Genomic DNA, 21,576 nt, shown 5'->3' on the forward strand with positions numbered 1-21,576 from the left:
TTGCTAGAGTGAAAAGATGTTATCTGTTGTAATGCACCGGCTGGAGCAATTATAGGAGGCCATACGACTTTGTTAAAGAAGTTGAATTACGGGTAGTTGTGAGAGATCAGTGACCATAGTATTGTTTTCTGGTTTTTTCGGCGCTTGTCCTCTAGGTAGTTTAAGCATGCGTACGTGCATGATCCTTTCTACGGTACGCCAATTGTTTTGGTTCTCTTTATTTGAATGATTTTTCGTCCCCCTTTCTAGAAATTATCAGAAATTCTTTTGCGTGTTGTTCAGTTTTTGCCTCCGTCGCCGTTGCTTTCGTTTGTTTATATATAGTTGACTATTTTGGATTTTGGATGATAGCTCAATCGGAGTGGAGATTGCATGATCCATTATGGTCGCAATCATTGTCGTCAGTTATGATCAAGGTGCCTGCCTCAATGATTTGGCTTGCTCGTTTTGGCCAGATTTAATTACCAATTCAGAATAAGAACAGTCCAGATTGGTCCTTTTATGATGAGCCACCCAAACGCTTGCAGCAAACGGGAGCCGTATTAGTGTGCAGTTCTACTATTTTTATTCTTACCTGACCAAAGTGGGGATAATATAAAAACAAAAATTTTACACGTGGAAAACCAAAGAACGCTAATGAAATGAGTTTCATAAACTGTTGATCTATTGCTCTGATAACCACCGTTATGTTAACCAAGTTTATATATATATATATATATATATATATATATATATATGTATATATATATATATATATATATATATATATATATATATATATATATATATAGATGAATATTTGTTCCTCGCTCTGCTTTGGTCCTCGATTTTTCAATTTCTAGGTTCCCATCCCCAACGTTTATTCCTCTGGAATCATATATCCTTAAAGTATGTTGGTTTGTTTTCTCATGACCTACCCAGGGGCTAGAACGTCAAATAATCCCTCCAACTGTTTCTTTTAAATCTATCTGATGGGCTTTTTTATGAAAGTTTTTGCAGTACAGCTCTTCTTTGAGAAAAAATGAGTGGAAAGCTGTTTTTTCTAAAAACGCTATACTTGATCCAGGTTTTTTGGTATCTAGTATTTAAGTAATTTGCTGCCCTGTTCATATTTCATTCTTTTTTTCATAATTTTTTAAGGGGATTCAGCGCTCTTCTGGGAGAAGTTTATTATGTCGAAGTTTATTACTATGTACTAATTTTTTTGTGGTTTTGTAACGCAACTCATTATCTTGTTTTTGTTTACATATGAAACTGATATTTAATAAATCTTGATACCGACTTCGTGTCAAACATGTTTGTGTTCATATGTTTTAATATAATGTTCGTGTTGTTTTATTAAAAAAAGAACAGGCAAATTGTTTTGTGTTTTTTTCACCAATAACGTAGTCCAGCAAAGTCATTTTGAATCCGGGACTATATATTTTTCATGTGGTCAAAGTTGATTGGCAGGTAAAACAGGTTTCAAGTGATTCAATTCAATTGCCTATCTGGCCATCTTGTGTCCTTTTTTTACCATGAAGCAATATTTTTTTTGTTTTCAGCATCTGGAGGCATATTTGCAACTTCGAAAAAACCAGTTTCAGTACGATATGTGCCTGATTTATCTCCCCTTATAATGTACAAGTTTAAAAGTTGAGCGGCTTTTGAAAGAAAATTAGACAAATATATGCTTTATATACTTTAGATCTTTGTAGAACATTTTGGATCATTTTGTGTTAAATTTATACGATATGTCATTCATTTTTCGTTATATTGATTACACTAAAGCTTTAAAATATTCATTTGGTTTTTAATTTCTAAATCAACTTATTTCAGAAAATTTTGTTCCTAATACTGTACTGGACTCCGAATTCTTTTTAAAAACGCTTGTGAATTGATCTCTTGACTGTTATGAAAATAAAAGAGGCAAACTTTTGGATAAAACAATTACCATGGTTTTCTATTTTTCTTTCTTTTGAAAGTTTTTAGTTCGACAATAACTCTATTGCCATGTGTTATTGGAACTAGTCTGCTAATATGATGTTTTGATTAGAGTTTTTTCCCAAAATTTAAAGTAAACAAAAATTTTTATCACAATTCCAATACGTGATGTTTTTGGGTAAAAATTTTTTGGCCAAGCGATTTTTTTTAAGACAGTAACGATTGGTTGTGTTGATTGATATATAATTTCCAGGAGGCAGCTTTTGTGCTAATGCAATTTTAACATCCTCAAAAACATCACTGTCCGCAAAATATTTGTAGGCCATCAAAAAATACGATAAAATGCATCTATTCTACAAGCCAACCTCGCTTCCTAAAGGTGCATTGATTGTTATTTTTTACTTCATCGAGTACGCTAGAAAATATTTTAATGTCAGGATACATCCATACTGTCTTCTACACTGAAAATCTCGAGCTAAAACCAACTTGATTGGGGAGTGACTTTATGTGCAAACGCACATTACCGCGCCTCCTTGTTGGAGTTCACACGTCATTACCAATCTGACAATATATATATATATATATATATATATATATATATATATATATATATATATATATATGAGCTTATATTACAGAGCACGTTTTCTAAGCTGACCTAATTGTATATTTGATCCGTAGTCATTTCGCTTGATCATTTTGAACTGAGTTATATTAAACTTATTTACCTCTTCCATGAATTCATAACAATGCATAAATCTAATTTTTTGAAAACTTGCTGTTGTAAGATATAAGATTCTGTATAGTATTAGATTCTCTCAACGTATTAGATACAAAATCTTACGATGTATCTCAATAGAAACCTTTCGAGATCAAAGTATAGCTTAGAGTTTTCTGTAAGATCTTAAAAGATTAATGCGGATCTCTTTCACGACTAACTTCTGTATCTTTTTTGTTCTGAAACTTTTGACACGAGGATTCAAAGTCGTTGACACTCAAATGTATTAGTAACTGAATAACGGATTTATTCAGTAAGTATCTTTTTCTGTCCGTACTTAAAGCCAAGTCAATACCAGTACTGGGCATGTCTAATTGCAAGTCTAGGTATTAGTATTGACATGTCCAAAGATTTTGTGAAGTTTTGATAACCTAACTATTTGCGCTATCTATTAGTTTTGCGAATTTTCCAGAAATATGTTTTATCTGGGCATTATTGATCTTCTTGTTCTGTACATGCTTGTCCTGTAAAAAAGAGACGTTGAAAGAAAAGATTGAATTTAGTAATATAGAGAAATATCTACATATTTAAAGAAATTTAGCAAATCAAATAAGTCAAAATAGTTTCAGTCCAAAATTGTGAGAATTGCACAGGGTACAGGGAAGGCCAACCAAAGTAGCAACAACTGAACACAATACTACCACATAAACTGGACACAGAAATGGGCGCATAATGATAAATAGTCAAACAGCTGTAAAGAAATAAACTTTCTATCAAAACTAAACAAAATTTTAACAATAGAGTTTTCATTTTTCACCACATATTAAGTCTGAACTCACTCAACATGAGTTAAGGCAGAAATTTAGCTGATGCATTTCAAATTAATAGCTTAAGGGTCTCTTTTGAGTTTATAATATTGGTTAACTAAGGTTAACTGAGTTTGTGTTGTCATTTTCGTCGGAGAATACACCCGAGTCGACTTGCGTATTTCGTCTGCTAGGTGAAATACTTTGTGACCTTGTGATTTGAGCACCCGACGAAGTCAGTTGCTGCTGGCTATGCGCATTACTAGACAGGGTTGACTGGTTGAAACCCGAGGGAATCTCAAGATTCGTTGGTTTGTCTGGAATCCGCATTTGTCTTCTTGGCTCTGACTGGTTTCGAGTTTGCTTCCTGGCGTTTCGTTTGCGCATTTGTGCCGATGGAGCGCATGAATCGTCAATTGCAGTGATAAGTTGTCTTCGACACATTGGGTCTTTGCACCAGAGGACAAATCGGTGGGTGGTCGAGGTTTGAGACAGGTCGCTTGATGACTCCGTGAAGTCGAGAAGAAATTGTTGAGAGTCCTCGTTGAGTTCATCGGGAACCCGAGTTGTGGTGCTAGTCGGCAGAAGGAATCGTTGTTTTGTCGTAAAATCTTCCTTGTTTGCTTGCGAAACGAGGCTCTGAAACCAACAAGACTTCACTATTTCGAAAGTTATTGAATTGATATCTAAAGAGATTTGATATTTTGTATACTTTGTCCAAATTTTGCTTGAAAAAACTCAGATTTAAACCTGCATTCCACATACAATGATTCAGAAAGAAATGAGTTGAGAACTAAGATTCCAGACATTTCAGTCATTCCAGAGATTCCAAATTTTACACCAATCAGTCCAAACTGACTTTGTGCCGTTCGGTATTTCTTATACTGCTGTATATATCTTATGGCGTAATACTATATGAATTTTAGTTTGAAGTAAAGGGCATTAAAATTGCTTACCATTTTCCTGCGTTTCTTGTCACGAGTGTTGGGAATGAGAACAATTGCATCCCTGAAGACAAACATCATCATTTGAGAGTTCTTGCCCTTCTTTCCTGAGGCCTCCTCAATTGAATTGCTGACCCAGATCACTGGTCCGTGAGCCAGAAGTTGTTCCAGTGGCAGAGACTGGACCATGTTTGAAGCACCCTGTTCAATAAGCATCTGGTCGAAAGTGGGGTAGTAGTCTTCGAATACCCTTTGCATTTCGTTTATGTGCGAACCTAACTTGTCGACGTTCTCAAAAGTTTGCTCAATTGTAGAGTAGCCTTCCAGGTCTGAAGGGTAGTTGTCGGCAATTTGGCGAATGAACAACTTGTATTTCAGAATCCTCTGGAGAGGCTTGATCATAAATGATTGAAGGTTTCGCGCTTGTTCGTTATGAGGATTGCTGGAATCAAGAAGCTGTTTGAATTCTAGATCATTAGTGGCTTCTTTGAAGATCTCCAATGCCTTATTATGAAGAGCGCAATATGATCCGTAGATCTTAAAGTTTCCCACATGCTTTCTCAGGGATTCCATGCAGGGTACTAAGGACTCGGCTAAGGATTCCAGATTTGATGACGTTGCTTCAAGTGATGAATGTTCGGGATAAACAGATCTCAATTCAGCAAAGAATTGTCGTTGAACTTTCTGAATGTTAACAGCCGCTGAGAACAACTGATGAACTTCAGAATGGTTCACCAGTTTTGATTTCACAATTGGTGTGAGGTAGTCGCAAATCAAGGCTTGTAAATCTTGCACGTACTGCTTCTCTGTGAGAAATAGTTCGTCAGAAATCTTGGAAAGTTTCTGAAAAGCGGATGAATTAGAGTTTGTTCCTGAGTCACAACTTGTAGAGTGATCATTGGATGACGTCTTCCTCTTTCCGCAAACTTCACAATTAGAACTGGAGTACCTTGATGGTCGCATTGACCTAATCAACAAGCTAAGTACACCTTTCTTTTTCAGGTGGAAGTCAATCAGAGTCTGATCAACAGAAGTAACCGGGATTGAATCGATTTCGATGATTTCGTCGCCTTGAGTAATGCCTCCGCTTTCAGCAACTGACCTTGACATAACATCGAGAACGAATAATCGCGAATGCCCGTTTGTTGGATCGGCTCTCATTTCGAAACTGAATCCGTAAGGTTCGGTCGGGATATTTTTGACTAATTCAATTGATTTGTACTCTTTGATGCACAACTCAATTGCTTCACAGGTGTAGTTTGTCAACAGGGCGCGGGGTTGTGGAATCACCCATCTTTCGAACTGTTTCACCCGGATGAAGTGATCTTTTGGGTCCAAACTGCGCTTTCGACAACATCTTTCGAGAACGTCTTGGACTGTAGTATGAGGTAGGATTGGGATTACACTAGTTTGATTTCTGGGCAAGTTGATTCTTCCCAGTTTTCCTTTTTCATGGTGATCCCAAACCGCAAGTTGATCTTTAGTAGCGGGCGAACAGGTAATAGAGTCGTCTAAGGAAACGATAACGTTATCAACCTTTCCAGCATGAGAATTGCGACGTTTCAAGTTCCGTTTGGCAATTTCGTCTTTAGCTGAAAATGAATCTTTGCTTCGTAGAAGTGAGAACATAGTTCGCTTCGGCCGTTCGAGTGATCCCTGATTTTTGGACTGAGGCAAAGATTGTGCTGTTAAAAGAGCGTGAACTGCACAAACTGAGAAACAATTCAGACGCGACATCTGAGATTTGGTTTCCTTCGAAGCCATACACAGAAGGGTTTTAGGGTTGGGCAAATCCTCGTTTCGTAGAGATGCGATGTAACACTTCAGTCTAAAACAATCCGATTACTTAAAAAAATTTTGAAGCGGAAAGATCTAAAAGGTCAAGGTTTAAATAACTTTAGTGTGCTTAATTCAAATCACAATTGAATTTCTGTTTCCGTTTTCAATTAAATTCCATCCAGAACTCTGGATAGCTAAAACAACCAAATTCCTCAAAAGTTTCAAAAGGGGAAGATTTGAAGAGGTCAAGGTTAAATACCTAATGTACTTAATTCAAATCAGATCATTTCAAATTTTTGCTTCCGTTTTCAATCTCGATCTGATACAAATTCCATCCAAAATTCTAGATATAGATAAATAAGTATGTTTACCTGAAAATATCACACTGGTATTTCTCACTGTTTGCCATGTTTTTCGACTCCATGCACAATTTCTCTTTTCGTTCAATGTCCAGTTTGAGCAATTTGACGGTGTCTTCGGAATTCTTGTTTAGCGCAATGGAGTGTCCACAAACTAAAGAAAAACTGACCAATTAAAACCAATCACATTAAATCACAAATGGTAAGTTTAAATTTCAAAGCATTGTTCGGATGTTTATAGACTAATTTTAAGCTTGGATCACATTTATGGAACTTAATGGTATTTGCTTTGATGAACTTCGAACCGCCTTGAACTCAAACAAACAACCTCACAACCAATATAGCTTAAAAGTAAATCGTAAAAGCCGGCGAGGTATAATGCCCTGTTAATTTTTAAGACTGCATCCGCACTTGATCTCTTATGGGCTCTAAAAAGTGGATTTTACAAATTTGAACCGTTTCGATTAAAACCGAAAGATTCTTTCAAAATTTGATAACTCCAAATTTCTATGAATACCCTGCTTTTAATTTTTAAAACTTATCTGGTCAAGATCTGGTTTTCGATGCCCCTACTGAGGAGTAACATGGCAAATTTAACCAGTTTTAGCATGTTTCTTATCAATGTGTATCAAGTAGAGTTTCAATTGGAGTAAATATATGAAAGATAGATCTATTAACCTTTATGAATGGTGTTAGTCCAAGCGTGCATGTCTGAGTAGGACACGCATTGAAGCATGTAGACGTCTCCCAGGTTCGTGCTAACTACTAGAATATGTTCCCTCCTCGGGTGTTCGGGCAGAGGTTGCACAAGGCAGTTGTCAAGACCTACAATCATTCAAACATTAATCTACGGAGAAGTATGTTACAGCAAACATCTGTCATAAAGAAATCCGAACTTTACCAGGATCCATATTTGGTTCTATTTATTAGACCATAAAAATTTAATGCTTGATCTATCCGAACCTCGCTTGTGGTCTTCCACAGTTATATTATATATCTAATTGATTTGTAAATTGATCTGTAGTAGCCTATACTCAATCATCGTTAAAAGTCGCAAAAAGCATAAGCCAAAATGTTTTTAACGCATGCCTTTTAAAGAATACCAACCGATGGTGTTGAAAGGCGTGGCATTGGCATTGCTGATATCAGTATAGAGAAGCAGTTTAGTCCCTTTCAGACAGCACCAGAACCTCCTGAACTTCCTCTTGGCAACCGGGTCCAACTTTCTCTTCTTCAGTGCTAGCAAATGCTTCACTTCAAGCCATCCAGTCTTGCAACTCACTCCAAAGTTTCCGTAGTTGTTGCTCTCTTGGAACAGAGCTCTGGGTTCCAGACTGAGGTTACTGGCATTGGCCAAGGTGCTATTGACAGCAGTTGCGGGTGTGGTCTGATTGCTTCCGACCAGGTGTGATTGAGGGGTTGCCGTCAAGTGGTGCATGGAGTTTGAGTTCTCGAGGGAGTAAGCACGGTGTGCGTAGGAGATAGCGGTGCCTGGAATCCATTCCGACGATGTGCAGTCAAGGTTGCACTTGGATACCTGAGGGGTTTGGGGGTCGAAGTCGTACACGCTCTGAAATAAACCGATTCCATTAATTCTCTTAATTAATCGTAACCAAAAATAACCAATCAGATATCGATTAAAAAACCTATGTAGGAGAACTTAAAAAGGAATAATAAGGTAGTAAAAAATTTTAATAAAGTTTTACGGTTCTAAAAGAAACTGCACTGTAGAGCTGTCAAAAGAGCAATCATCACTAAAATGGCCAAAAAAATCCAAAATTTCTTTTTTGACCTAAACACTCACCTGAACTGAAGAGCTGGCTTCAGGAGTACCGAAACCATAATTATCTCTTCCGAACGAATCGTCCGACGACGAGGAGGAAAAGTCGGCACTTCCACTCTCGACGAAGGAGTCAATCAAACTTCGTGCTTTATCAGCCCGATTTCTAACTCGGAACGAATTTCTAGCCCTCAGGCGGAAGTTTAAGTTTGTTTGTGAAGTTGAAGACGCTAAATATTTATTAGCGTTGCTAATGGTATTCGATGATAAAGACATTGTAAAAAGCTAGACACGCGATCTTCTCAAGAGACGATAAGTCTGGCGTTTTGCTGGTCTGAGACAGAAAATGCGAGACTTTCAGTCGCCGTGAGCAAATTTCGGAGCTGATAATTGTGTTTGCATCTTATGAGGTGCAAAAAAATTCAAAACTAAGGCACCCAACCCGGAAAAAGTAGGGCGCTATGAGCTGGTTTGAGGACGCAATTACAATCTATGCATGTTGAAGTTATGAATATTAACTAGTTATAACTAGCAGGTTGAAAATAAGTAACTAGACACAATTTATTCACGCGATTTGAGGCACGCTATCAGCACAGGTATTAAATAATGTATTAATCGGATATTAATGACCACACTATATACTGCTTACAATAAAATGGCCGTAATTAATATACAAAATATGAACTATGATTAATGTCCCTGTTGTGATTTGAGTAAACTATATTGCGCAAATTTTATCAAAAACTAAATTGCACATGTTGCTAAATGTCAAGAGCTAATGAAAATGAAAAACGATGTAACTGCAGCGGCTAAAAATTGAAAAATAACTGAGGTTTATTTGGATTTATTAAATGTCCCTATGAACAAATTGTAAACAATTTCCACTATTTTTTTCTCACTATAGTAAATATGCCGGCATTGTTTTATTTACTGTTTATTTACTGTTTTGTCTTAATGTAGAAACAATAATGTGAGTTCACAATAGGAACACTTGTTTTCGGGAGGACTGGGAGAGCTTGTTCATTGGATTCATATTTTTATGATTCATATTTTTAATTCTTTTAAAATGGAATGAGTACATGAAACAAAAATGAAATTTGTTCCCAACTTTCACCTGCTAAAAATGGAACTAACATTTTGATGCAGACACGTATGATGATCACCAAAAATTGTTTTGTTTTAAGTTTCACTTGAGCTGTACGGAAAATTAATCCACAAACAAATAAGGTTTCACAAATCGTGCATTAAGAGTGATCAAATTTTTGCCAAAAATGCTGCGAAATTTTCCAGCATCCCTCACATTTTACAAGCTTTTTAAAAAATAAAAACATTAAATTTGCAAAAATTTAGTTTAGAAAATTAAACAAAAATTGAACTCACCTTTTGTAAATCTGCAATCTCAGTGATTGTGTCGTCAGTAAGTAAATCTACACTACAATTTATGCTCAATTCTAGAGTTTCATTCAACTGCTGAAGACAACTCAGCGCCGAACTATTCATGAAGTCACTTGGAGGGGGAGAGTCAAACAGAACGGATGTTCGATTCCTTTTTAAAGGAGGACTAGAGATGTCCAGAAAGTTCTGGAACGAATCGGAGGACGTAAAGCATGTCGGGGTTTTGGGAAAGGACTTAAGCCAAGGCATTTTCCCAAAAACTGAACTCTAAATTCAAGCTTGATTCAACAAGCAAAGTTGCGCCTATACTGACTAAAATTGGGAAAACTGGGGAAATGGCCGATTCGCTGAATAACACTTTTTGAGCAAATTTTGGAACAATAGAGGTTTATGCTTTTGTTATTTAAAAGATCTAAGGTCTTGATAAACACCCAACGCTGTGGGTTATTGACACGTTAAGATACAGTTAAAAGAGGTTGAGTTTTAGCAGTCAAAACAGAAACGAAGCAACTGAATAAACAAGTGGAAGTTGAAATGAATCTAATTCCAGTTAATGCTTCTTCCAAATAACAAAATCCACAACAGAGAAAGTGTTAACAAACATTGCAATTCACACCTCAATTTTATTTGAGAAGACTTCCAAAGGTTTTGATGCGCCGCTATTTTGATGTCACGCCTTCAAAACTAATCTCGCTACACAAATTGTTTGTGACGCACTTAGCATGAAACGTGATCAAAGTGTAACGCGAGGCAACTGTAATTTTCCCGAGCACAGACAAAACATTACTTAATTGGTTAATTAATAAGGACACTGATCTTAACCATCACTTAATAATTAACATACCCATCAATTATCATAACTAATTAATGTATTGGATATTAATTATTTTTAACCTACTTACCTCAACAGAATTATTCAAATTGCTGTAGATCACAAAATCCACGTTTTCAATTGCAGCTTTTCCATGACTTTTAAGGCATTGGTCAAACATAATATTTGGCGAATCAAAGAATATTGATTTTCGGGCTAACTTTCTAGGCGGGCTTTCAAAATCAGAAAGCATCGTTTTAAAGAAATATGAATGCGTTTTGAAGTTTTCAAAATTCAGCATTTTCGAGCTAGAGAGCAAATATAAAATGAAAAAATGTTCGGGAACAAAGTCAAAATGAGTGGATTTATGTATTGCGGATTAGAAGTTCAGTTAAGACGTTAATTTTTTGATAAGTTGAGAGAAATCTGTTGAATAGTTTTATTAATCGGGGATAATGGTTACTGAGCTCGGTTACATAGCGAGTGTATAGGACGAGTTTGGGAAAACCCAAAGTGTGAATTTGCACCAAAATTTGCATGAGAAAGTGGATATAGTGGTAAAATAAGTTTGAGAAACTTTCAAAACAGGAAATGGCACTTTTGATATTCAGTTGAAGCTAAATTTGAAGCACTGAGTAGGAGCTTCAAAACATGAAACACGCCCCGCTTCAAATACATTCAAGTTGTTCACACCTTTGCACCTGGCGAAATTTCTCATCAATTTTCTCATGGCGTCATAAAAAAACTATATAACTCAAAGAATAATTCTATTTAAAAAGTTCTTATGTAAGCAACAGCCTAATTGTCAAGATTAAAAATGTCTATTAGACAGCATTGTTTCCCCGCACGTAAGAAACGAGGGGTAAAAGTAGTGGTAAAAGGCGATAAAAATTATTAGCATATTTTTTGAAATTTTATAGACTTAACTACGTATAGAGAACGGTTCATATTAATATTAAACAGTGCAAAGTTTACCTACCATATACACGAAATGCTGCTTCTTCGTGAAACAGTACCACGGGCATGGTTTATGCTAGCCAAGCAAAACTTAATTTATAAGAATCATCAGGTCCAACTGTATTTCATGCTAGTGACGGTAGAGTTTAACTATTTGCGTCAAGCTAGTGAATCTATACTTGAGTATTGAAAAGGGAAACCAAACTAGCTTATAATTGAGCATTAACATACGTATTAAAGATTGCCCGGTAAAAAGTAAATGAAATAAGATTACCTGGTTGTGTGATGAAAAGGTGCTCCTTTGAGACATGATAGAATCACTACAAGACGAAGATTCCCCTCCCCCTCTGCCACAGTCCACTGCTAACAGTGATGACCCAACGACAACACCTGAATTGACACCTGCAACTGCACTACCATCTGGGCTAACCACCACTCTGAATTGACTGGAAGAGTGGGGGAGATGGGAGTGGTTGTTGTTATTGTGGTGTGAACAATCTTCATCGTGATCGGAATCATCATCTTCGTCCTCATCATCATCGTCATCATCTTCACCGCAACTGCTGTAGCCTAATAATTACAATGACGTCATAAAAATTGCGTGATTTTAGGGCAAAACAGATAGATTGTGATTTTTACAATGTCGCAAACAAAGAGTATACGACATAGTCATTTTTTTAATGGATTGCAAGTATATTGTAAAAATTATTTACTGCTGTGCAAATTTATGCAGATAAGCAGGCGCACGGCAGAATGTTTTTGCAAACATTTCCAAACTGCCAATAAAATTTGATGTCACGCCTTTTAATGATCAAATTGACTACAAAATTTGTGTATTTGTCAGCCTGTCGTTTGAAATTAATGTAAGAAAAATCAGACGCAAAATTAACTTTCTGTATGATCTGATTTTAGGTTTCCGATTTGAACTAGATGATGGATATCTTAACTACCATTTTTCCGGAGAGCACTGATTCCCAAAACTAGGTATTAAACAGGTGCAAATCAAGATTTCTCAAATCAAGATTTCTTTTTAAATGAACTCGTTCCTTAACCAAAATTTTTATTTTAAAGTTGTCGTCTATGTCGATAACAATTTTGGATAAAAGTTAAACATCATGTGTATTAGAAGTCATAAAAGTCATATTAAAAATCTAAACTCTCACTGAAAGGATTTAGAGCAAGCCACTGAGAAGTAAAAGCATACCGGCGACTCTTTAATTTTATAAAAAAAAGTGATAAAAATATTTTTGCATTTATTTCTTGGCAACAAAGATGATCTAAAAATTATGTCATACTCAAAAAACAGTGTTTGGATTCCAATCCTTAAACTTGCAGAATTTACACTTGCAAAAATATTCTAAGAGGTCTAAAATGTTTTAAATAATAGTAAGAAAACAGCCTACAAAAATATTTTGTCTTCTTTTCTAAGTAATTCTAAATACTACCTCCATACTGGAGTCCTCTGGCCTTGGGAGTTGAACAATCAAACTCCATAGACTCCATCCTTGAGTAGTAATGGTGCTTCTCAGGTAGTGGGTACTGGCTACACTCCATCTGTGGGTGTTGTTGATGTTGTTTTTGTTTACTCTTTTCTCTCTGTGCCAGGTGAGCCCCCAGACTACTGTTAATAGCAGCAAACACTTCTTCAATCTCATTCAAGTCAGTTTCACTTAGAGGTGTTGAAACGTCACTTTTGCGTCTCAAGGGAAGCGAATTCCACGGTTTGGGAGACACGCCTCCGGGAGGTTTCCGATTGAGCGAGTTTAGATTTGAGTTGTGAATAAAATCGCTTAATTCTTCAGTTTGGCTGTTAAAAAATGAGAACAAACGGCGCTGTACATTTCGAAACATTTCGTGTCTCTTAGAGAAAATTACTTGCCGAAAACGCACAATATGATAAAAGGTCAAATATTTTTTTTGCGATGATTCACGTACAAAAGCACACTTTACCAAATCAATAAATCAATTTGTAAGGCTAGACGTTCAAATGAATCAGCAAATAAAATATTTTCCGAAAAAAATCTTTTTGAATCAGTCTTAGAAGTTGAAATTAGTCACTGTTATTAAAGGCAGGAAGTCTGTTTAACTTTGGGTCACAAAACAACAATTTTGTAATGACATGTAAGTATGATTCACCCACGCATGTATTACATAGAACTTGATAATGTTCCTGGAGGTAATAAGGAAGTATTTAAAAATGGGAAAAGGTTTGAGCTTTGTTTTCAGCGTCGATTGAAAATTCAGGCGCTATAGTACTAAGAATAAAGGAAAAAACGCAATCTATTTTCGTCAAATGCTAAAAACAATGTGAATAAAATTTTGTTACTTTTTTTGCTCAACTGTAAAAAGTAAACAACTTTGATGGGGAAAACACACGCAATTTTTCCTTCCGAATGTCCCAAAATAAGAATGTAAAAGTAAGGGGAAAAGTGAACTGAATAGAAAACGCGGCTGCGGTATTTAATCAAAATGTAAACTGCTATCTTTTCACAGTATTTTACATCAAAACGGACTGCTGTATAGAACAATCTTTGATAGTTTTTTGACGGAAAGTTAAAGTTCTTTTTTTTAGAAAAAAAAGTTGAAATAGTTCAATTAAGGCAAAAGCTTTCAAACATAAACGCTGCTGGCTATTTTCAACAGGTTAAAAGACCAATCTTTGAAAATGTAATGAATTTTGTTTTTTTTTCAATCAAATAGAAAAGGGGCTTGAAGTAAAACTCAGATGCTGCGTGGTTAATGTAGGCTATCAAGGTTTACTTGTTGAAATTGGGATAAAAGAAGAAGAAAAAGATAAGCGTCGTTGATATTTTCACTGAATTAGGTTCAGCTTGCACTTCTGAATCAAGTGGAAATTTTCCTGCTTTTTGATGTGGAAAACCGTCTACCTGTGCACAATGATAAATTTATGTACTGGGTTACACTTTAGTCAGGTAGCGCTTGCTCTAGTCAACAGGGGTAAATATCTTCTCTATGTTTTTGTTTATTCACAACCGCGACTCCAACCTGCAACACTAGACTATATTGTTGATGATTTAGATAACAAGTATAGATAGATAGATAGATAGATAGATAGATAGATAACGGGTCGCGTATGTGAGAATTGCGTACACATGTATAACCATAGCACATGGGAGTTTCTTCCATTTATATGTCTCAAATATCTCTACTAAGTTGGTATGCGGGATGGTATAATATCTCCAAAGTGGGGTGGTGTTATGTAAACATATTATTGATATAATCCCCCCAAACTCACCCCCTTTGCCAGGGTTATTATCCCCCCGCTATGCGGATATATTTTGCTTCCAACGGTGAAAAGTGCTTCACTAGTGTTGGCACTGAGCCGGCGCACTAATCCATAATCTCTTTCCCAATTTCGACTGTTTCTGGAATTGCCCAGCAATACCCAATGCCCGTATGTACGCACGCACGGTTATAAGTCTGGCTATGTTTGTGTATGTATACGTATCTACTACATATATACGCATTGATGATTGCATGTATTGCATTTTTTAATATCTACGTGTGCAAAAGTGTTACAGGTAATATACTAGATATATGCACGTATAAATGTCAGTAGCATGCAGGATATTAACTACATTCTGCCAGAATACCCCCATATAACCCAACAATTTTTTTTACACTGCCTTGAATGCTTTCAATTTGACCTGGACAGTGAACCTAATTTTTTTTGCAACCCAAATTTATAAAATCAGACGTACAAAGCAACTTTTATTGCTCCATGAACATTCAGTGGTGGAGAATAGCGCAAATATAGCCTCGAATTAACCAAACAGTAAAAATGTCGGTTTCAATGTATCATGCTTTAAAGAACAAAATGGAGCATGTAAAATTTTTAAAAAAATCTTTCATAAATAAAATCTTTGTTCCGTTTAAATTGTACTAGAAAACAATTCCACTCCAAAGATTGTGAAATAACAATTTAATTGTTCCAACATTTTCTCAAAACGGGTGAATATGCAAGGCCAGCATTTTTTTCTTGAGTTAAGTTTCACATTTTTGTTTACGCAAAGTAGCGAAAAAAGAGAAACATCATTTTGTAGCCCTTATAAAAAAAGCAAATTTTATCACAGGGTGAAGAAGAGCGTAATTTGAGAATTTTTATGACAGAGGAAAACAAAGGGCTCGCTTGTTCTATGCGTGCCACAGAATGTTCATACGTTTTCACTTGAAACCATATCAAAACATATCAAATCAATATTTCAGACATAGTATTATAAAAATGTTTGTATTAGCAGCAAACATTGCTTTTATCAAGTTCCTAGGAAAAAAGTTTAACTTATTTAGCTATAGCTTGAAACAAAAAAAAAGCAGGGAAAAATATTTGAGCACTAAGAGGAACCAGAAACCTGAGTTAGCAAGTTCAATTATAGAACACTTAGTTTTTGCACTTAAGTTACGATAAATTTTATCAAAAAGGTTTTCCCAAAAAGTTTTGTAACTAAACACGAACACATTAAGATTCAAATCGTTTTAATTATACAATATTTTGTTTGAATTTAATCAGTTTTTTTCTATAAATCTCTGAGGAATTATAGATTTTTCTACATTCTAAAGTAATATCTATGGCTTCTGATCCAAATTTAAGTTTTCTTTGTATTCTCTACTTTGTTCATAAAGAAATTGTTGGTCATAAAACTTGTTAAATGAGGCTACAGAAGAATTTCACTTGAACAAAAATTCATTAACATGATCGAAAATGAACACAAAGATCATTAGGGAAACAACAACTCCAAGTTTCAAACTATTCCAAATCGTAAAATGTTGCAACAGAAAAGCAAAAACCTGGAGACTAAACAATTTTTTATCAATTGTCAATTATTTTGACCATGTGGCCTACATTATAAAGATGAAGTTTCTCATTTTTTCTCAAGTTGTTTCTTGAAACGTTTCAAACGTTGTTTTGATAAAATAAAGGAACTAAATAGCACGAGAACTTAAAACTCAATTAGAAATTTGTATAAACAAGGGGCACAAACAGGTTAATCAAATCAATCTAGTTGAAAAATTCTAGTAGAAACAATCCAGTTAAAAACAAAAAAGGGAATTCTGACTATGAATAACTGATTGATTTTAATGTCTGCTGACAGGTTCGGTTCTACTAAGAAAGGTTCAAATTACTGTTATTTAGCAATGGTTTTAAAGTATTCAAAAAAAGAATAAATTCAAATATAAATATTAAGAACATTAATAGCGCACCCATGCCGAAACGCCGAATGACAAAATAGTTATAACAAAACATAATAAGCAGAGCTGAAGAGCTGGCAAAATTTAGCCAATCTGATTTCGTTTTCCAAAACATGTGACATCTGGCTTATTCGAGAAACTGCCAATTTTTATAGCTTTGAAAAATTTCAAATAAGAATCCAAATAGAACAACTAAAAATTGACCACGAGAACAATTTTAAAAAAAGCAATAAAAATATGCAATTAAAATAATAAGAGCTCAGGTTTCTTCTTCAAACCTTGGGAGATGTCTTTATTTGACGACACTAAATTAGAAAGTTCTGGTAAATTTTAAACCCGTGAAGTGAAATATAAACGCTTTCTGGGGCACCATAAACGCAAAAAAGTTTCAACTTTGTTTTTAACTCTCGGAAAAAGTATTTATTATTATTATCAGAGCATCAAACCTGAAAAAATTCTCGAAGAACCAAAATCAAATTTGATATAACAATAACTAAATACATGAAGTCTAAAACAAAAAAAAATTTTCACTAGAGCAGATATCATAATTGATGGCGCTTTAGACAGAAAGACGAATTTTTCATCAACAGTGAATAAAAAATTTAACTTTTTTAAATTATAAGTAAAATTTGTTTATAAAAAAACAAAGTTAAAAAGTTTAAAATTATAAAGAGGCGGAAAAGTTGACGCCTCAAAATTGTTAAATCACTTGTCTAAAATAAAAAAATTGGCATCAACAAAAAAGAAAAGAGAGCATTTCAAAAGTAAAATGTTCTGTTTTGAAAAACGAGTTGTTTCTCAGCAGGTAATTATCATGCACATAAATGAAACTGAATGCACTAAAAAATGTCTGTTTTCAATACGAATTATAGTCGTTAATGCTAGTCAGTCAAGCAGACTGAGTCACAGAACTCGGAGTCGCAAAAAATATCGACTGCTTCTTCAAAAGATTGATTTTGGAAGTGAAAAGTGTCAGAATCACTAAAAGTGATTCACACTGTTGAAGCTCAGGAGTAAAGGAATTAACTTTTCGTTTTTCAATGATAGTTGTGGTGAAGTCTGATATTGACAAGAGGATTGCAAACAAAAAGTCTACCAATTTTGTTTAAAAAATGTGGGGAAAAAGAAGAGGTAAAGCGGGATAATAAAATTGACGGAACAATATAATAAAAATATATATTTCGTAAGAACAAACATACTCAAAAACAATTTAAACTGAAAAAAAACTTTTCTTACTGTACACGGGTTTCGATTTTCCCGGTTACTGTTTTGAGTTTTTAAATTGCGAAAATTGTTTTTATAGTTCAGCAGGTTTGATTCTTACCTGAAGAAAAATAAACAAAGAGGCTATATATTTATAAAAAGGAAAAGTGAAAAAGTTTTTTTTATTTTGTTCTTTGAAATCTTACACTGAAAGTTTTTTAAAAAAAAGTATCATTTAGTTGTTCCCTGCGCATTTACTTGCCCAAAAGTGAATTGAATTTGAGAATTGTCATACTCCTGAAGTACATGATTCTAAACAAAACAATTTAACTACGACACAGTTATTGTTCCGACCCCTATTGAGGGGGATGGAACTATATACTCAAATGGTTTTTTGTTCAGTCAATTTTGGCAGATCAATATATTCATCGTAGAGAGTTGAGACTGGTATCATTAGAAAGCTTGTCCAGTGTAAAAGATGGTATGGAATAAAAAAATTTAATTTTTGTTTTTTACAGGGGGGACAGCTATCGAGGTTTAAATATTGAGCAAATAGAGTGAATTCCGGTGAGATTTTATTTTCCGGAATTTTTGACTAAAACTTTGCCATTTTTGCTAAAATTTGTTAGTTTTTTTAAAAAGTGTTGTTGATTTTTATTTGAAAAGACAAAAATTTAACTGTAGGCTATTTTTAATATTTTTTTTGTCAAAAAGTCTGGCTAAATATTTCAAAATTAGGACTTTTTCATCAAAAACAGCACGAATTAAGTTTCTTTAGTACAGTTTGATTAAATTTACAGGAAGTAAAGAGCCAAAAACCACTAACACAATCTTTTTAGACTCAAAATTGGGCTTTTTCTACTTCAAATTCCGTTGAGGGTGCTCTGTAAATAAAACTTTTTATTGCCGTTTTTTATTGCCTAAAATTATTCGTTGATTATCAAAAACGCAGCATCTAATTTTGAGTTTTTAACTAACAAAATATCAATATCTAGAACATTCGAATAATTAAGTGTTCCTAATAGACAAACAACATTATTAGGGCTAGTTTTGGACCAATCTTGGACTGGTATAATTGGAAAATAATTTGGATTGTAATCAGTCGGTCTTTTTTAAAAAAAACGATCTTTTCTCCATTAGTTAAATAACATAACATTTCAAACCAAAGCTCACTAATGATAGATCCAATTGGATTCTTAAATTGCTTGACCTTGTTGTAACCAGTTGGTTACTCGAAAGTTTATTGTTGTTTTGACTTTTAAAAGTATAATGACTAATTGAACCTCTATTCTTCTCTTGATTTTGTCAAAATGTAGTTTATTGTCAGCAATGAAAAAATGTTTCTTCTTTCTATTGGAATCCAATTTAATCTTTATTGCGGTTTTACGCCTTAAGCTATGTTTTTCCGGCTTTGATATTACTAGATTTCACATTAAAAAAAATTTTTCATGTATTTGCCCATTTTTCACGTTTTCTAGTTTTGTCACATTACAATAACAGTTCTTATATCACATTATTGGCTTTCAAAACAAGGAAATAAGGCACAATTGATAATATCAAAATTCTTAAAGATGTAGATTATGATTTTAACGGCTCGAAGAAATTGATTTTTTAAATTTTGTCTTCAACTGTCCTTTTTACTTTGTCTTTTTCGTCGTATGAAAATTCCAGTAATATGACCCGGTTTCATTGGCATTTCAGGGAAGAATAGATGATCCAATCTTCTGATATTAATAGATAGCTGATGCCTTTCATGACACTGAAAACAATTGTTTTATAAATTAAAAAGAGACACTTTGTAACTTCGCAATTTTGCTACATTTAATGTCTGTTTGTTATCTAGTCTCGTTAATTACAAGCCAAATGCGTTAATTACAATATTGTTGTCAACGAAAGGTTTCAAGAGGGATTGGTGTCAGAAAATCTAATGTTTTTAAAGAATTTGTTGACTTTACTGTCTTCGACACGGAAGAAAAGTAAATTAATTCTTGATTTTTGTCCTGTTTGACGTTCTTTTTGTAGACGTGAGACATATTCTGGATAATTTCAATTCTCATGGGCTTGCTTTGGAAGAATAAATAAACCTATTTAATTATTTCATTCTGTAATTAATGGTGTTCATGTCTTTGGAAATATTTTTTTCGAAAAAAAATTAAAGTGTTACTGTATTTTGCATTTTTTCATTTTTATCTACTTGTTACCTAGCTTCATTAAAGAGAGATTACAAAATACATCATCGGTGCTCGCAGAATGTGCAATCGAACCTACTTTGATGGCCATAGTATGGCTTTACGGTTTCGAAAGCGTTTTCTGTCAAGTTTTGATTTTTTGTTTGCTTTCTATTTGTTTTTCTTTTTGTAACCGCATAAAAAATGGAATACCAGCATTTTTGAATTCCTTCGATAGAAGATTTGGTAATCATACACTTATGGGATATTTTAGTTGATTTCTAATATTTTTCATTACTTTGAAACTAATTGTTTTAAAAAAAAACAAGCAAAATTTACGACTTTAGTGTTTTTGTTCTTTATTGTCTAATTGTTACCAAGCCTTTTTTTAGTAGTCCCATATCTTTTCTGGCGAATTAAAAGTTATTTTGTTTAATATCAGTTTTATCTGACGCTATTTTGACTCTGTTATTAAGTTTTGTTTTTTAAAACGGATTTTTGGTGTAATTATTTTTTTGGTGTTGTTGTTGTTTGATTTTGCTGTTCGTCTTGACTCGCTTTCTTAATATTTGCAATCTGATCAATCTAATGCACCATCATTCACTCCATCACTGAGTTATCTGCTTTGAAGGCTATCTTTTCGTTCATACACCAATTTTTTTTTAAAATATACTTGAATTATTGGGTTTTTCTATGTTCCTCATTTGGTAGACAATCATGCCAAAATTGTGGATGAGCGGGGTCGGAACCTTATTTGCAAATGCACATTACCGTGTCGCCTTGTTGGAAATTATTTTGATTTTATTTTCTTCGTTAACTAAAAAATTTTAAACTTGAAATTTATGTAAAAAAATCTGTTGTATAAATTAAAAAATTTCATAGGGCAATCGGTTTTCCAACTGACAGAATCATATTAACAAGAGAGTATCATATTAATAGTCGAAAAAGCTTTTCGTATCAGAATAATGAGAAGCTTTCAACAAACTTTAGACGGATGCTGCAGATGTTGAAATAATCTAGCAAGAACTTCCAATGTAGGCATTTCTATGGAATAATTCTCGTAAAATCTGACATGATATCAATCTTGTCTTTCTGTGGATTCGTATATATTTCTAATTTTCTGATAGATCAATTATCAATGAAAGGGCTGTTTTTGATATTATCAATGAAATAGATGTTTTTCACACAGCTGTCGATGCAGAAATTTTCAACGGAAAAAGTGTTTTTGCTTCTAATGATTGAACAAAGAATGCCGAAACTATTTACCAAGGCCGTAGCTGAATCTATATCCGCAGTTTACGATTAAAGCAGGATACGTTTAGGGAGAATCAATTGATATGAAAATGGACGAGTGTGGTGATCGAAGCCCTGAACCTCAGAGAGCAAACCAGGGCCCACCAAAAAAAAAACAATCCTTCATTAGCTGGCGTGATTGAGTTAATAAGATGATTCCGTTCCCTCTCCTATTTTTCTAGCCACGTTTACTACGTTTTTCATAGGAAATAGATTTTCGTTTCATAGGAAT

General features: G+C 34.3%; 1 protein-coding gene across 7 annotated transcripts in view; it reads right to left on the reverse strand.

The window, feature by feature from the left end:
- Positions 1-3,181: 3,181 nt before the first annotated feature.
- Positions 3,182-21,576, reverse strand: part of LOC142337577 (rho guanine nucleotide exchange factor TIAM2-like) — a 52,319-nt gene continuing 33,924 nt past the window's right edge. For all 7 annotated transcript variants that reach the window (XM_075386906.1, XM_075386910.1, XM_075386909.1 and 4 more), the window contains exons 4-10: positions 12,918-13,093; positions 11,747-12,042; positions 7,637-8,099; positions 7,208-7,354; positions 6,542-6,683; positions 4,404-6,219; positions 3,182-4,086 (exon numbers count right to left, since the gene is read on the reverse strand). In XM_075386906.1, the coding sequence (XP_075243021.1) occupies positions 3,562-4,086; positions 4,404-6,219; positions 6,542-6,683; positions 7,208-7,354; positions 7,637-8,099; positions 11,747-12,042; positions 12,918-13,093 (3,565 nt within the window). In that variant the 3' untranslated portion in view covers positions 3,182-3,561. The remainder of the gene's footprint in view (positions 4,087-4,403; positions 6,220-6,541; positions 6,684-7,207; positions 7,355-7,636; positions 8,100-11,746; positions 12,043-12,917; positions 13,094-21,576) is intronic.

This window comes from Convolutriloba macropyga, chromosome 4 (assembly GCF_964194025.1).
Source record: "Convolutriloba macropyga chromosome 4, txConMacr16.3, whole genome shotgun sequence".
NCBI classification, from domain to species: domain Eukaryota; kingdom Metazoa; phylum Xenacoelomorpha; order Acoela; family Convolutidae; genus Convolutriloba; species Convolutriloba macropyga.